The 18,051-nt window shown below is 40.0% G+C and overlaps 1 protein-coding gene across 4 annotated transcripts in view; it reads left to right on the top strand.

Moving 5' to 3' along the window:
* PLD1 (phospholipase D1) overlaps positions 1–16,878 on the top strand; it is a 224,681-nt gene extending 207,803 nt beyond the window's left edge. For all 4 annotated transcript variants that reach the window (XM_068546244.1, XM_068546243.1, XM_068546245.1 and 1 more), the window contains 2 exons: positions 10,018–10,135; positions 11,751–16,878. In XM_068546244.1, the coding sequence (XP_068402345.1) occupies positions 10,018–10,135; positions 11,751–11,975 (343 nt within the window). In that variant the 3' untranslated portion in view covers positions 11,976–16,878. The remainder of the gene's footprint in view (positions 1–10,017; positions 10,136–11,750) is intronic.
* The last annotated feature ends 1,173 nt before the right edge of the window (positions 16,879–18,051 follow it).

Genomic DNA, 18,051 nt, shown 5'->3' with positions numbered 1-18,051 from the left:
TGCAGTGGGCAATGGAACCCCAGCCCAGTCTCTGGCCCTTAGCGCACATGCCATCTCCAGGTTCTTCTTTGTCCAACACAGCGTGAACCACAGCAGTCGTATACAAAATGGCTCTGTGGGGGGCATAAAAATTTCCTGTTTGAACAGCTTTTATTATTTTTATGTGTAATGGAGAAAACTAGCATTTTAAATCTATTAATTGATTTAGGACCAGGTCAAACCATCTAGTGTCTATTTAAGTTTTTTAATAGTGAGTCCATTTTTAGAAATCGAAATAGTTCCAGTGATACAAGGATATGATAAAAATTACTAAAGGAGAAAGCTAGCGACTCCTGGTGTTAAATTAAATGTGGAAACTTCATTTCTCAGATTTAAGATGACTCCAGACATGGAAGATTCCTGATCTTCTGCAAGAAGATGTGAATTTTAAACAAACCTGTGGTCCAACAGAGAGAGCACTGGGCTAAGTGGCAGGGGTTGTGTGTCCCTACATGAGTCCTTCATTCAGTTAAGTGTTACTGAGAACTTTCCTGGGCGGGGCTCTCACTGGCCCCGCCCCAGCCCCTGTAGTCCAGTCTCAGTTGTCAGAGTGATCCGTCGAGAACCTAACTCAGGTCCTATCACTCCTCTGTTCAACCAATCCTCAATGCCTTCTTATCTCTCTTTTTTTTTAAGTGGCTTCTTATCTATCTCCTGTCCCTCTCCCCCAGCCCACTGAAGACACACTGAGCTCCCCACTGTCTGTGGAACACACCCTGACCACTCTCCCACCTGTAGGCTTTTGCAGGAAGTCCACAATTATAAGATTCTAGAACTATATTGGCCAGGATGGGATTTCAGTGTGGCCGCTCTGGTGAGACAGAGCCAAGTGTCCCCGATTAAGGGTGGTATTTTAAGCTATTTGATGAAAGGCACTGCACAGATACTGTGGTGGTGCTGTTGTTTTAACCCTTCCAGTGTTAATGGTCGCTTCTGAAAACTGGCTCACTTGCAAATGGGCACAAACCCAGCACTTCCCTCCTGCAAATGCTGGCGGCCCTTACCTCCTACCTCACTCCAGACTCTGGCTTTTGAGAACCAAGCTTCAGTTCCGGAGACGTTCCTTCTGCTTCCTCTGCCCCAGGAGCTCAGCAAATCCATCCCTCAAAATTTGACTGTCAGACCTTCTCACAGTTTTTTTTGCTGTGTTTATCGCCTTTGTTACTAATTGTTTTGTCAGTAAGGTTTTTTGGTTTTTTTTTTACAGGTGAATTAAATTTCTTTTATTTTGTTATTATTGTTTAATTTTTTAATTGTTTTTGTATATTTATCTTAATTTTAAAAACTCTTACTTATGTTCATGTTCAGCTCAGTTCATAGATCTTTTTTTGGAAAGGCCTTTATCTAGTGTACCAGTCATAACTGACCATTCTGTCTTCTTTAAAAGTTGCTCTATAGGGCTAAAACCAAACTCATCATGGGGCCAGTCTATAATTTCTGTGAGTGTCACTAAATTCATGGATCCTTGGTGATAGAGAAAAAAACCTCAGAAATGTAGCTGATTTGCTGAACTAGGCTTAAAGTCAGTTCAGCTGCCATAATTTATTCATTTATTCTACAAATATTTATTGAACTTATACTATTTGTCTGGCATTGTGCTGGGCACCAGGGAGACAGGCTGGGACCTGGGACCCTTTGCTGCAGGGCTGCAGTGCTTGCACCTGGACATGCCTCTCCTCCAGCAACAAAATACAAAGAAACTGTCTGGGACTAAAAATAATTGCATGCCTGCAGTTAGGGTAAATTCTGGACCCAAAAGATACAAAAAGACCAAAAAACCCAACTGCCACTTTTGAAGAGCCTGGAGCAAAAGCAGGGGGGTGGGGAGCAAAAGCAGGGTACTGCAGATGCCCCTGCAACACACCACCACCTAAGGGGTGGGCAAAACACCTAAGCCACCCCTCTGGCCTGACCCCTGGACACACCCCTACCCTCACCCCATATAAGGAACAAGCTCCCCCGCCTCAGGGAGCCAACAAGCAAGGGAACCTGTTGTTTGTTCTCACTGCCCACTGCTGCAGCAGGGGCCCCAATAAAACCTTGCCTGAATTTCTTGCCTGGACTCTGATCAACTTCTACAGATTAAGGAGGCCAAGAACCCTGGTTGGTAACGCCAGGAATATAGAGCAGAAAATAGAGTCTTTCACAAGTTGGGGAAAAAAGGACAGGAAAATCTTTGGCCCAAGACTGACAATCACAAAGGGCTTCAAATTAGCCTTTTATCCTTATTTACACATGAAGTTATAAATGTAGTCATTAAAAAACAAAACAAACAACTCTTTTGACATATAATTCACATACTATAAAATTCACTTTTTTAAAGGATACAAGTCAGTGGTTTTTAGTGTATTCACAGAGTTGGGCAACCATCACCACAGTCTAATTTCAGAATATTTTATCACCCCTAAAAGAAACCCAATATCCATTGATCTTGCATCCTACAATCTTCAACTCATTTATTTTTTTGTGGCTACCTTAGCATTTTCTATATACAAGATCATGTTATCTACAAATAGTTCTACTTCCTTTTCAATCTGAATATCTTTTATTTCTTTTTCCTGTCTACCCGCTCTGGCTAGAACTTCCAGCACAATGGTGAACAGAAGTGTTGAGAATGACCAACTTTCTCTTATTCTTGATCTTAGAGGGAAAGCTTTTAGTTGTCTTTCACCATTAAGTATAATGTTAGCTATGGGGTTTTTTATAGATGCCCTTTACCAGGCTGAGGAAGTTTACTTCTAGTTTGTTGAGTGTTTTTATCATGGACTTGTCAAATTTTTTTTTCTGCATCTACTGAGATGATCGTGTGGTTTGTCCTAAATAACAGTCATTTTCATATTACAAAATGAATTTGTTAAGGTAAATATTTTAAATATACCAGAATTATTAGAATTTTGCTTTGGATTTCAATCATTTTTAATACATGAAGAACTTAAAAAATGGAAGAGATCAAGCTCTCTCTCTGGATCTTCCAGAGACCCTGGATTCAAAGACCATTCCTGTCCTCACAGGGTTTACAGCTATGTAAATAATGCGTTAACCGCTGTAATGGAGGTCAGTAAGGTTTTTGTTTTTGTTTTTTTCTAGACCATTGATATTTTAATTGGCTTCTAATGTTAATTTGTTTTGTTTAGCAGGGGAGAGTTTAAGATTAGCAACCCACTGTTAATCAACCCACTGATTGCCTACTGCAGCTCATATAAGGAAACAAATATTTCCTCCTGTAAGCTAGAAATAAATGTCACACCTTTTCAGTTCCATGAGAACTTAAGTATTCTCTTTAAAGGTGTAGCCTCCTTTATAACTTTCTAAATGTATAATAATTATAGAGGGGGAGGGTTCTGATTACAACAGATTTTTCATTGTAGAAAATTTGGCAAACAGAAAAGCAATAAGGAAATTAAATTTATCTGTAATCCCACCACCCAGTGCTAACAATTTTAACATTTGATATATGTCATTCCACTTTTTTTCTATACATAACTATTCACTACTGTATTTCTTTTTTTAAACATAATTAGGATCTTGCAGTTCTACAGAGTCCTTTATTATTTAAATAATATTACACATACTTTTCCATGTCATTGTGTTCTTCTATAACATTTAATGGCTGCATTGTATTACATTGTTTGAGCCCGCCGTAATTCCTTTAACCAAAACCTCATTGACGGGCAGATTTTTTGCTGATATAAAAAAGTGGGTATGATTGTAGATAGTATCTTGCTTACCTTCTTAGTTGTTTCCTTAACTAAATCCTAACTATAGGATTTCTAGCCAAAAAGTGTGCAATTTCCTTTGCCCTCTGAGTTCTATTATTATCTTTGCCGATTTGTTGGGTTTCAAATGGAATTTCATTATTTTAATTTGCAATTTGAGGGTTTAAAAATGTATCCATTAGCCATTTGTAATTGTTCTTTTGCAAATTGTCTAGACTATTCATGTCCTTTGCCCGTTTTGTTGGAATGTTTCACTTTCTTTTAATGATTTGTCAGTAATTTAAGTACATAAAAGCCTAATTTCTTTCTCCCATTTGTTGCAAAGCTGATTTGCGAATTGCCTTTTAATCATATTTAGAGTATTTGGGGGAACCATCAATTCTTATTAATCAAATCTATCAGTTTTTTTCTTTTCCCCCCTTTTTAAAAATATGCTTAGAATAGCTTCCCCAAGATAAAATATTTACTTATATTTTCTTCTAGTGCTCGTTTGATATTACTTTTACATTTAACATCTGCAATTTATTTTTTTAATTTTTAAATAAATTTATCTATTTATTTATTTTGGCTGTGCTGGGTCTTCGTTGCTGCACGCGGGCTATCTCTAGTTGCGGCGAGCGGGGGCCACTCTTCGTTGCGGTGCATGGGCTTCTCATTGCGGTGGCTTCTCTTGTTGCAGAGCACGGGCTCTAGGCACGTGGACTTCAGTAGTTGTGGCACATGGGCTTCAGTAGTTGTGGCTCACGGGCTCTAGAGCACAGGCTCAGTAGTTGTGGCACACGGGCTCCACGGTATGTGGGATCTTCTCGGACCAGGGCTCGAACCCATGTGCCCTGCCTTGGCAGGTGGATTCTTAACCACTGCGCCACCAGGGAAGCCAACATCTGCAATTTATTTTAATGTAAGAAATGAGGTAGGAACTCTAACTCTTTTTCCCAGGCAAACCAACTGATCCAGAACTGCATGACTGCAGTACTCGTTGCCTCTCTAACCTGCAGTGCCTCTTTATGGTGCACCGAATTGCCACACATCCTGACCTATCTGTACTCTCTGCTACTTCCTATTGAAAGTCTGTTGACTTGCATGCCATTATGATACCACTTTAATTATCGTAGCTGTGCACTTTAATACTACTTCCTACCATACCACTTCCCCAAATTAGTATTCTTTTCCAGAATAATCTTGGCTACTCTTAGTCATTCTTCCGCACGAACTTTAAAATTGTTTATTCAAGTTCTCTCACTAGTTTTCTGGTCAGGACTACAGTATACTTATAGATTAATATAAAAAGAGTTGATGTCTTTATAACATTGAGCCATCCTATTGAAGAACAAGGTATGGACTTCAATTTATTCACATTTTTTTGTTCTTCAATAAAGCTCTAGGGTTTTCATTATTGGAAGCAGAAGTTGTTCTTCAGTGATCACTGAAGTTTTCTGTTGCTCTCCTTTTGGTGTTTTGCTGATCCTATGCCTTTCATGCTAAGTTTATTCCTAGATGCTTTATTTTTCCTGGCAACTTTCAAACTGTCTTGAAGAGGCAGTTGTTCTTGAACAAGCATTTTCACTTTGCCACAATGGCAGACACAAATAATACATTAAAAAGCACCATGAAAACCTTGTGTTGATTTTAGCTCTTTTTATTAGGAAATATTCGCAAAGATAAATGTGACCTAGCGCAGAGCCATTTTCTCCCTTAAAAAAATGCAACTTCAATCCATTTTCCATCTGGGCTATTTTTGAATAGAAATAGAGAGACACATTTCAATGTGAAATCAATTCTAAGTAGAATCAACCATCAGGGTACTGCACTAAATGTCACAGCTACATGCCAAACAGTTCATTAAGTCCTAGAAAATTATCCAAACTTTACAGATGTAACCATCACTCAACAGAAACCATTATCCACACAAGTAGAGCTCAGAATCATTTACAGTGATAGACATGAGGAATGGAAAGAACAGAAACAATTTTCTGCAGTTTTCCTACTGTCCCACTGATGCATAAACAATTAAACATTAAATAATTGACATTATTCAATTTTCAACATAAAATCAAATTTGTTTTCTCTGAAACCTTACTCCTCTAAAGGATATCCAGAGTACTTCATATTATTTTTACTGTATGAATTTTTATAATTAAAAAACTGACAGGGAAAATAATTTATCACTGAACATTGTCTGTTATAGACTTATTTAAATACTTTTTCTATACACAGGCTCTTAACTGATAACTTGATAGACACATTGCCTCACCTCCTGTTCTCATTTAAAAGCAAAGTCATAGAAATATTCTTTCAGCTCTGTTTTCAGTGGGTTAGACGCCACTCAAATCAAAGGCATTACTCTGATTGACTTATTGTTGTAACTTGCTCTGTCCTTCAAATCTGGCACGGTTAAATTTTGCTTCAGTTCTTAAGGAGCGGCAGCATCTAGGCGCAAACATCATCCTTTAGAACCTTTTTGAAAGTTATTCCTATAGAGTCTGAGGGAGACTTTATTTGAAGTGGAAATAGAATTTTGAGGTTATAAAACTCTAGGAATCCTAGTGAGCCCAGGTGCCAGATCCATTTATTTTAGAAAATTTTTATATAGTAGAAAAAGGGCAGACTAAAACTAAAATGTGATGCCCTTTTATCCCTATAAGCTGGCTGAGCCTTTTCAGGAGTTGATAATATTGGAGTTGACTGGGGAGAACACACATGGTTAAATAGCATGTGTGTTGGAACAGCCTTTCTTGAAGTACATTTTACATAGTGTTTGACCCAGGATTTTAATTCTTCAATTTCTCCTAGTGAAATAATCATAGAAATTCACAAAGTATTATATATGATAAATAAATTATGTTCATTGTAGCATTGTTTATAATAATGGAAAACTGGAAACAACCCAAAAGGTCATAATAAAATAGCTGGCTAAATAAAATTTCACATAATGGGAAATTCTGCAGCCATTAAAAACGATGATGTAAATCTACACATTTAAATACAAAGAGGGTAACAGTATTATGACCTCCACCCTGTTAAATCCAATGGTCAATTCTCATCTGAATTTGACTCCGTGTGGTTCCGGGATACCCATCCTCTGGCTTCTCTGCAGCCTCACTGGCTGCTCCTTCTCTCCCCTACTGTTGAGGTGCACTGGTCCTCTTCTCTATCTGTACTCACTACTTTGGTAAAGTCAGTTAAAGTCACGTGGCTTTATGAGTGTACATATGTGGACAATTCTCAAGTGTATATCTCCAGCCAAACCTTCTCTCCCAAACTCCACATTCTTTTATCCAGCTACCTACTCAGCATCACCACTTGTATATTTAATAGATGTCCCAACAGGTTCAAAACTGAATTCCTGGTCTTCCCCCCACTAACTGGCTCTACCCACAGAATTACCCATCTCAGCTAATGGCAACTGCAGTCTTCTGTTTGCTCAAGGCAAAGCCCTTTTAGTCATCCTTATGCCTCACTTTTTCTCACACCCTGTGTCCACTGGATCAGTGAAATCTGATCTCTCCACCTTCCTCTCCACCACCCAAGCCACCATCATCTCCCACCGAGATCACTGCATTGACTCCTAACTGACCTCCCTGTTTCAATCCTTGCCCTGCACGGTCTATTCTCAATCCAGCAGCCGTTTGTTAATGTTTAAGTCAGATCCTGTCACTCCTTGCTCCAGTGTCAGCAGTATGTCCCAGTTTCATGCAATGTAAAAGCCAAAGTCCATCTGAGACCCATTTCCCCACTTTTCTTTCTTTCTTTCAATAAATTTATTTATTTAGTTATTTATTTATTTTTGGCTGCATTGGGTCTTGGCTGCTGCGCGCGGGCTTTCTCCAGTTGCAACGAGCGGGGGCTACTCTTCGTTGCGGTGCACAGGCTTCTCATTGCAGTGGCTTCTCTTGTTGCGGAGCGCGGGCTCTAGGCGTGCGGGCTTCAGTAGTTGTGGCACACGGGCTCAGTAGTTGTGGCTCACGGGCTCTAGAGCGAAGGCTCAGTATTTGTGGTGCATGGGCTTAGTTGTTCTGCGGCATGTAGGATCTTTGCAGACCAGGGATCGAACCCGTGTCCCCTGCATTGGCAGGCGGATTCTTAACCACTGCACCACCAGGGAAGTCTCCCCACTTTTATTTCCAATGTAGCACAAGCCTTTTTGGTATTCCTTGAACCTACCAGGCATGTGAGAAAAAAGCTTTGGACTCAGTTTCAATTCTAGCTCTATTAATAGAATGCCTCCAACCTTTTGTTTCCCATTTGCAAAATGGGAATCCTGTACCATCTACCTCCCAGGATTAAGATAGAAGTGCTTTTTAACACCCAGGCTTTACGTAAGTACCAGCGCTTGTATAATTTTCACATATGACCTCTAAAACTTGTCTTGCTTTGCTTGAGAATCTCTTATGATTTCTAGTCCTCTGTTTATATTTGATCAATTCAAACAATCTACTGTATGGCTTCTTTTATGCCAGGTACTCTGAGGATATGAGAATAGCCAGGTCATGTTCTCTTAAAGAATTTACATGCTAGAAGTGGGAGATGGGCCTATTAAAAGCAAAAAGTGCATGAAATATTGCAGGTGCTCTGATAAAAACAAAGCACAGATGAAGCACAGTGAGGGGGACAAAGGAAGAAAGTTCAAATCTTTCAGGATTGACGGGGAGAAATGGGAGAAGGGAGAAAGGGAGCCATAAAAAGTTTCATAGAGGTGACCTTGTACTGAATCCTGAAAGATGGTAGGTAAGGTTAGGCAAACAGGCAGGGGAGGGAAAAGCCTCCTGGACTACTCCCATCTCACACTCTTAAAGCACACCTGGTATTTACCACATTTTAATTAATTCCTTTTGAGGGTGATTCTTTATTCAGTGTTGATCTCACCCACCAAGTATAACTGCACCCAGAGAGGTTCCTTGTCTTTCATATTCATTTCTGTACCCTAGAGTTCAGCATAGTTCTTGGCCCAAGGGAGGGAAGAAGAAAGGAAGGAAGGAAGGGAGGAAGGAAGGAAGGAAGGAAGGAAGGAAGGAAGGAAGGAAGGAAGGGAGGGAGGGAGGGAGGGAGGAAGGAAGGAAGGAAGGGAGGAAGGGAAGAAGGGATGGGGAGGGAGGAAGGAAAGTCAAGTCTTGGTTAAGAGCACAGGTTTGGGAGTCAGGTGGTCCTGGTTGGAGTCCCAGATATACAATTTGCTAGCTGTATGACCTTGAAAGAGTTACTTGACCTCTCTGTGCCTTAGTTCCCTTTTCTTTTTTTTTTTTAACCTGTTGATCTATTTATTTATTTATTTATTTGGTTGCACTGGGTCTTGTAGTAGGTGGGCTCCTTAGTTGTGGCTCGTGAGCTCCTTAGTTGTGGCATGTGGACTCTTAGTTGCATCATGCATATGGGATCTAGTTCCCAGACCAGGGATTGAACCCGGGCCCCCCGCATTGGAAGCTCGGAGTCTTAACCACTGTGCCACCAGGGAAGTCCCCTTAGTTCCCTTTTCAGTAAAAGGAAAATAATAATACTTGCTTCTTTTGTTTTTACTATTTTTTTTTTTTTAATAGCTGCTTCTTCATAAGGCTGTTGAGGATTTACTGAGATCGTTTTTGGAAAGGCTCAGCACGTTGAAAGGCACATGCTTTGAATACTAATCCTATCTTCCAAGGTTCTCACCCTCTTAGGCCAGATTACAAGAACTCTCTTAGAGCAAAATGAAGGTGTTTCTCTGTCCAACAGTTAAAACTTTCAAACATCGTAACAACTTAGGTTTTTCTGTTTTGTTTGGTTTTGTTTGGCAACTTGGCTTTTTTTTATATAGACACACAGACACACACTTAGTCTTTTTTTTTTTTTTAATTTATTTACTTATTTATTTATTTTTGGCTGTGTTGGGTCTTCGTTTCTGTGCGAGGGCTTTCTCTAGTTGCGGCGAGCGGGGGCCACTCTTCATCGCGGTGCGCGGGCCTCTCACTATCGCGGCCTCTCTTGTTGCGGAGCACAGCTCCAGACGCGCAGGCTCAGTAATTGTGGCTCACGGGCCCAGTTGCACCGCGGCATGTGGGATCTTCCCAGACCAGGGCTTGAACCCGTGCCCCCTGCATTGGCAGGCAGATTCTCAACCACTACGCCACCAGGGAAGCCCCACACACTTAGTCTTAATGGCTTCCTTTGATTTCCTTAAAAGAAAAGGACTTCTGTGGTTGAGTGTCTGAATTGCTGTACCATTAGAAACAGTGCCTGCAGCAAACTGCTTTGTCTCAGTTACTCACTTTGGAGGACACTTGTTTTTCAGGGTTGTCCTCGGCTATCTTTCTGGCCCTAGTGAAGACATTCAGGATCCAGTGAGTGACAAATTCTTCAAGGAGGTGTGGGTTTCAACAGCAGCTCGAAATGCTACAATTTATGATAAGGTGAGGTTCACATATCCTGCTCCTTTTTTAACTGAATCACGTCACAAAAGCACATAATTATTTCTGCATATTATTGGTACAGAGTATTCTTAATGAGTGTAAAAAACCAATACACCTCCAACTTGTAATAAAATACTTCTTGGTAGACATTAAAAAAACAGAGTCAAAAAGAGCCATAGATTATTGTTTAGAAGAGCCTTTAGTGGCATTCTGGTCTCAGATTCCAGAATCCCATCATAAGCATCCTTAGCAGGTGGTTACCCAGCCTTTATACATGTCTAGTGACAAAGAGAAAAGAGGCAGATGGGATCAAAAAATGAGTCAGACTTGGGTTCAGCCCAGCTCACACAGTTGCTGGCGATATAACTATGTGTATAGTAATTTGATGTTCTGAGCCTTCCTTTCTTTCCTCTCCTATAAACTGGGAGGAACATTCACTAGGTGGTCGTGAGGATAAAGAACAGTCTATTAAATGTACTTAGCACATAGTACATATAGTAAATGGTGTCCATCCTAATGATGAAGCTTATTAATAATGAGAAACTTTCTCATTTGGACAGCTCTAATTTTGGAAAGGTGTTTTAAAACCAACTTCATTTGTTAGGTAGGCCAAATGCATCTTCTGGTAAGTTCCGTCCATTGATAATGATAAAGAGTGTACAAGAGTTGAGTCACCCGACGCTGAAACAGGTTACATCATGAAGTAGCCAGCATTCCATCATAGAAAATATTCAAGCTGAGATCCACTGACCGTCTATCATAAACTGGGTGAGAGTGCATTCTTCTTCTGACTTCCAGAGTCCCTTCAGCACAGAAAATTCATCATTTCTAATGAAACATGACAACTATCTACATAGCCTTGTTTCACACTGAGGCCTCAAGGCCATGATCAAATAGGTTGTGTGCATGGAGTCTTTTCAAATGTAATTTTTTAAATGCAGGGCACAGGCTAGTTTGGATCCTGGATTGGGAGGAATAACAGCTATAGAAGACATTTTGGGAATGATCGGATAAATCTGAATATGGACCATATCTTAAATAACATAGAATTGATTTTCTGAGGTGTGAGAATTATATTGTGGTTATATAGGCACATGTCCTTATTCTTAAGAAATACATGCTGAAATATTGAGGTGTGAAGTGTTATGATGTGTGAAACTTATTTTCAGTTAGCAAAATACATACACAATTGATAACTTTAAGTACAGGTACAGATATGAACATTTTTCAAAATTAAAAAGTTAGAGAAAATATAATACACAATTTTCCTTTTAGACCAGAACCTCCAGTGAAATTCAGGGGTGATTATTATCCAAAAAGTAAGGTATCACCCATGAAACTCCTTACCACTAGCTTGACTTTATCCTGAGGTCAATCACTTATGTAGATCAGATACAGGATCTGTGTTGTTTTTTTTTTTTTTTTTTTTGATGGAAGCAAATCTAGCACTCTCTTTGTAGCAAATAAAAGAAGCAACCCTTCAATCAGGTCTGTGCTGTAACATAAAACTAATATGTGTTTCATAAAACAAAGGTTTTGTCCGTCGGAATGAGTATTTTCAGTAAAGGGGACATGCTTTCTTTTAAGCCTGTCACTCAGTTTCCTATTTAATCAGGTGTTCCGGTGCCTTCCCAATGATGAAGTACACAATTTAATTCAGCTGAGAGACTTTATAAGCAAGCCCATCTTAGCAAAGGAAGATCCCATTAGAGCTGAGGAAGAACTGAAAAAGATCCGTGGGTTCTTGGTACAGTTCCCCTTTTATTTCCTGTCTGAAGAAAACCTACTGCCTTCCGTTGGAACCAAAGAAGCCATGGTGCCCACCGAGGTTTGGACTTAAGAGTCATACTTGTTTGCAACTCAAAGACTTCCACCCTGAAGAGTACATGTCACACAGTGACCTTCTGGAGACCTAACAGCCAAAGCCGGACCCAGTGCACTCTTGTATCCAACCTTGGACCCTTTGGGTTGGCTGGGAAGGGCTGTAGTCATACTGACATAAGGACAGTGAAAATCAGCAGGGCTTTATCATTCCTCCTGCCTATCCCTGTGAAAAAAGGACTGTATTCTTAGGTAGCATATACCCAACAGCTTAAACACATACTAAAATTCCATGATGTATACCAAACTGCATTTTCTTTGCTAACAAGAATTTACCTGTCACTGTGATCTACTTTGCCAAAAGTTGTCTGAACCTCCTTATTTTTCTCTGACCCTCGCTTATGCACTTGATGTCTGCTGGACCTGCCTTCATCTCATAGTCCGTGCAGGCTCTGTCTGAGATATTGTTTATTGCTAGAAGATGTTGTGATGCTGCTTCAAGGTTATTTAAGGTTACACGGGATGCTTCTCCTCCTGCCCATCTGGTCCTGGAGTAGTCGTGTGCCCCCAACCAAGGATGTGGTCCTTATTCCTTTCCAGTGGCTGACAGGACAGGACAGACCTTAGTCTACACAGCAGCCCATGTCAGGCACTTCTGATAACATTGACAGCATGGATGTTGACACCACAGATCAACAGGAAGGAATTAAATTCGGTTATTAAGGCAGAGATTTCACTTTGCCTCCAAAGGCATTGACAAGATGTGTCCTTCTGATAGGGCCCACCCGATCAGATTTGAAAACGTGTAGAATATTTGATTACACGGCAACCGATAAAACTCAAAGACACAGCATGCAGCCTTCAGCAATCTTCAACGTTTTGGTGGGAATCTGATCCAGATAAGAAAAGAAGATTTCTTATAGCCCTGTAAAATTTCCTGTCATCCTAAGCTGCTGGATTGATTGAAATTTGAGTTTCTACATTTCAAAATCAAACCAGTGAATACAACTTGTCTTTCAAGAGAATCAGGGGCTTCATAACTCATGCCAAGTTAGTGGGTATGAGCCTAACCTTATTTGACATTCAGCTCTCCAGCTATGTTACCTTCTTTAAGAAAAATTGTTTGCAAAATGCATACAACTTCACTTGTGTTATTAAATATACATTAACATTCCACCAGGGTTCCAAAGAGGTTAGGATTATTTTTTAATTCACATTATCCTAGTCTGTGAATTGTTCTGGAAACCCATTTCTCCATTTTGGATGTTAGCGTACATACCCTTTGGTACCCCATAGCTCTAATTTTATTAAGCAGAACTATTCTTACAACCTAAAGAACTAATGTGGGTTCCCAACGGGCATGAGGCCATAAAACATGGTGTAGGTGCAATGATTACACCTCTATGGACCTGGACAGAATCTCATCCAAAAGAGTAAGGACCCAATCCCTATTTTCCTAGAACTGATAGTCCAGTGGAAAAGGTTAAACAGGAGCACAAAGTCAGTGAACTAGGTTAGTAGGAGAGAGACAGTGTCACACCCAGGAGGGTTTTACAAATGAGGTGGGACTATGTAACCAACAATGGAAATGAATATGCTTTTGTGGTGGCTGAAGATAGTAAAATGACTTCATTCTATAGCAGTTGTAAATAAGACATTTGCTATTTATGAAGTTTAGATTGGCATTTAAAGTGCTGAGTGTATGTGGAATACCTAAGAATTTTTCATGTTTTCTTTTTAAATTTTTTAAAAATGTAGAGTAGTCAACAAACTGGCTCTTGAAAGGGCCCTTTCTCTTAAAAAAAAGTCACTTAATCCAACCTCTGCCCATTTTATAGCTGAGGAAACTGAGACCCAGGTTAGTTGAAGGACTCACTGAAGTTTACCCATTAGGGCCAGTGACATTGCTGGTCCATTACTGGCCTCTCCTTTCACTCATCACAGCCCCAAAAAGAGGAGATGCAGTAAACAGATTTGAGACAGGATGTCTCTAAGCTATTTTGAACCCTGTGATATTATGTATTTATGTGCTTGTCTGTCTTCCCCTACTAGAATGTAAGCTCCATGGGGCAGGGACTTTCCTGTGTTTTGTTCATAGTGTATCCCCCAAGCCTGAAACAGTGCCTGGCTCATAGGAGGTGCTCAGTACGTGTTTGTCGGATGAATAAAGGAGGTGGAGGAGAGAGCTAATGAAATGAAAAACTTATGGAGTCTCAGACAAGAAATCTTCCTGCTGTTGCTAAAGAAACTGTTAGCAAGTTTCTTTTCTACTGCATCCTCTTAAAGGCAAGATGCTCATCTGCAAAGAGAGGGACTGCAAGATTTATTTGGGTGGATTTTATGGAAAATTCAGTGCCATAATTGCCTGCTTTGCAGTAGCAGTTAACATAGTGCAGCATTCTGCAAACATTGCATGGGCTGTGGACACAAGATATACCATATGGCCTAATTACCCATCATTCTCTGACACCATTACTACCTAATAGAAGTTCAGATAATTTATCTTTAACATTGCAATGTCTGATATAAACATTAAAATGCAAGTGATTCAGTCTTGAAAAGCAATTATGAATCTGTTCAACATTTTAAATTGACTATAATCTTTTGAAATGCCTATAAGTGCTGTACCTGACACTCTGATAATCTCTGTAATAATTTTTGCTTTCTAGAAGGAAAAATTCTATGATTATAAGAAGTGAAGTGTAGAAAGTGGTCATGGCCTATTAAAGCTATTCAGATTGGCCAAGCTTAGTGGTTGGAGGATACTAGACACAGCAGGTCAAGTTCAGGCATTTGCTCTGGAGCAAGTGTCCACTCAGGGACTCACCCTCCAGTGGGATGGCCTTCATTCTCAGCTGTAATGCATGACAGAGAGCTGGTCATTAGATAATTGAGTGACATGTTGTAAAACAAAACATTGGTTTTATTTTAATAGCGTGTGTAGAAGAAAATTTTGTCTCTAGGTAGTCAAAACCAGAAGCAGTTAATCTCTTATGTAATAACTTGGGAAATTGTAACATATCGTGAACTAACAGTCTTCCAGATGAAGGCAGTAAGCCAGGAAGTCTTTTTGCAGATATAAGGTGACAGGCAGAACAGATTTTGTACACATCATGGAGGTCCTGCACGTCTTTCTGCCCCTCCTCATTCCTTATTCCTTCAACCTCTTTCCCCAACCAGAGCCCTTCTGTATTATGGAAACCATTTTAGAGGACAAGAAAAAGCTTTCTGGGGAAAAACAACATTAGGCATCTAAAATAAATCTTCAGTTTAACTCACACTTTTAAGTGATTGACAAAATATTATCATTTTTTAACAGAGGTAATGGTTCTTCTTAACATCTCTGATCTGATGTGGCACTTGAGCATTTTCAGATTCCTGTCACCCTCTGGAGAGGGGCTAAAGAGGGCCCTTCATGTCTTCTCATCCCTCTCAATTCTCCCATGTATGAAAAGTGAGCAAACGCTAAAGGACTTTCATTGTGCTTAGGAATACAATTTTATTTCCTTGGAAGATCCTCTGAAGTCAATTACTACTGGCAACTTGGAGGTTTAAAATGGGTTTTACCAGGCATAGGCCTTGAGAAATTCTTGAATCTAGAAATTCACTGGAAAAGGAATTCATCGCCATCTATCAAAAAGTTGCAGGTGAAGAATCAATGGATTCGCATTATGTTTAGGGGGAGGCAGATGCCATGATATGATTCCTAGTGGCATTTAATTCACATGTGATATATTATTGGCTTTGACTGCAGATTGGAAGGATTCATTAAGGGAAACAAAAATTCTTTGGCTTAATTTATTATAGGTTATTTTCTTTTTTCCTTTATACCAGTATTAAATTTTAACTTAAAAACAAGAAGTAATCAAAGTAAGATAAATGAAAATTTGTCATACTAATCATTTTAAACTTTTAAGTTTTAAAATCAGAGACTGGGATTGCAATCCAGCCAAGATGCAGACTTAATTACTCTTTCCTATTCCCTAGCAGCTATAATTGTTTGCTTTATTCTAGATAAATGCACTTAAGTGAATGTTGTCCTACTTCTGCTCAACACTAGGAAATGTAGCACCATGCTCTCCTAACGTATATTCCACTTGGATTCTTCACATAAAATTGTCTGAGCCAAAGGCACTGATATCCTCCTCAACCATTCTAAAAATTCATACCAAAGTATTGCAGTTGGAGCACATGTCTCTGATGCAAAAACCAGATACTTGCTGGTGAACATCCATCCATTCAGAATATTCAGATATTCTGGACAGAGCTCAGGCCCTAGCCTCACCCTTATGGCAGGCTTTGGCAAACTAAGGCTGGGCCTCCTGTTTTTGTAAATAAAGTTTTATTTGAATGTAGCCATGTCCATTTGCTTACATGCCTCATGACCAAATGATCTGCGAATCTGAGAATACTTGCCATCCTTAAGAAACGTTTACTGATCCTTCCTCTAGAGAGAGCAAATGTCCAATTAGGGTACCTCAACCAAACAGATTTGGGTGAGTTCTAATCTCTTCCATAAGCAAGGTTTTCAACTGTCCATATCCCAGAGCCCAGCATTCTACTATAGATTTATTCTAACAAGGTCAAGTCCTTTCAAGAATGAAAAATCACATGTTTTTTTGTTCTGAAAGAGTTTTTGTCAACTAAAGCAATCTTCTCCCAGCTGAGCACTCATATGGAAGCATGGTTGATAATGTTTGTAACTGAAGTGTTAAATGAGGATAGATAGGCCTAACGATTTGTATTCAGAATGACAATTGTGAACTCAAGAAACTCAGTCTCCGTGGATTTTCCTTCTACGAAGCCTTGGAAATGATACGTGTATCCATCCTCTGCCTCACAGTCAATGCTTTTGATGCCAAGTCCCTTAACTGCTTTTTTAAATGTAAATATTCATTAATTAAACAATTAAAAGTGTGAAATTGGCCGTGTCCCTCTACTTGAAAAGAAGATTCCTCATTCCTCACATGGGGTTTTTACAGCCAGCTCACTGTAGGTCTGAGCTCGAGACAGTAACCTGCGCCTTTGGAGCAGATGTCAGAGCCCCAGCGTCCCCAGTCTTCTCACAAACTTCATGCACACATCTCAGCAGCACCCAGAAAGAGAAAGAAACAGAAGTCCCCTTTTGCCCCTTCCTCCACCAGTAACTACCTATTCCCTGAAGGGCAATCACTTTCCCCAGTTCTTGAAACAGAGATTACTTTTGCCTACTTTTGTACCCCACTGGCTTTTTCAACAAGGACACCCTCAGCCTTTATCTCAACTAGGCATCTCTGAAGCTTTCTTTGTCTTCCAGGTGGCTGCTTAGTTTGTAGAATCGTTGGTGGGCTCTCCATTTCACTTCTTCAAGATCTGGCTTGTTCTTCTCACTCTACTCAATGCTCAGGTGATCCCATCGACTCCCATGGCTTCACTGCCATCTCTGTGCTCACCTGCAGCCCAGGTCTCTCTCCTAAGCTCCAGACACATTAGATGTCTGAGCAATAGATACCTCTACTTGCTTTTCCCACATGCACCTCAAAGTCAACAATACAGCCTGTCCAAAATGGCAGCCATCATCGGCACTCTCAAATGCTCCCCCAATGCTCCTTCTGTTGTTCCCCATATTAGAGAACAGCCCCACTACCCACCAAATATTATCCAAATTGGAGAAATAATCATCATCCTCGATTCCTCCCTTTCTCTCACCTCCCCCACTTCCAATCAGCCACCAAGTCTGCTAGTTCCACAACTAAATGTCTCCCAGGTCCTGTCACTTATTTCTCCTCCTAATGCTACTTCCTACTTGACCTTGTTCACCATCACCTCATCTGGATTAACTAGTCTCACTGTCAGGTCTGGTCCCTCCCAAATCCATTCACTACAATTAGAGATAATTTTTAAGCGGATCTGATCATGTCTCTTCTAGCTTAAATCCCTTTAAGAGCTTTTGTTTTCATGGTAAAGTCCTCATAAGGTTTTATAAGGCTCTTTATGGACCCACCCCTCCTTAACTATACAGCTGAATCACTCCCAGTTTGCCACTCTTCTTTTCAGCAATAAAGTATCTTTATCCACTGATTTCCATTTCTCGTTGCTTGAATATTGGCCCTGGG

This window comes from Eschrichtius robustus, chromosome 6, assembly GCF_028021215.1.
Source record: "Eschrichtius robustus isolate mEscRob2 chromosome 6, mEscRob2.pri, whole genome shotgun sequence".
Lineage (NCBI taxonomy): Eukaryota > Metazoa > Chordata > Mammalia > Artiodactyla > Eschrichtiidae > Eschrichtius > Eschrichtius robustus.
This window is presented reverse-complemented; position numbering and strand designations above follow the sequence as displayed.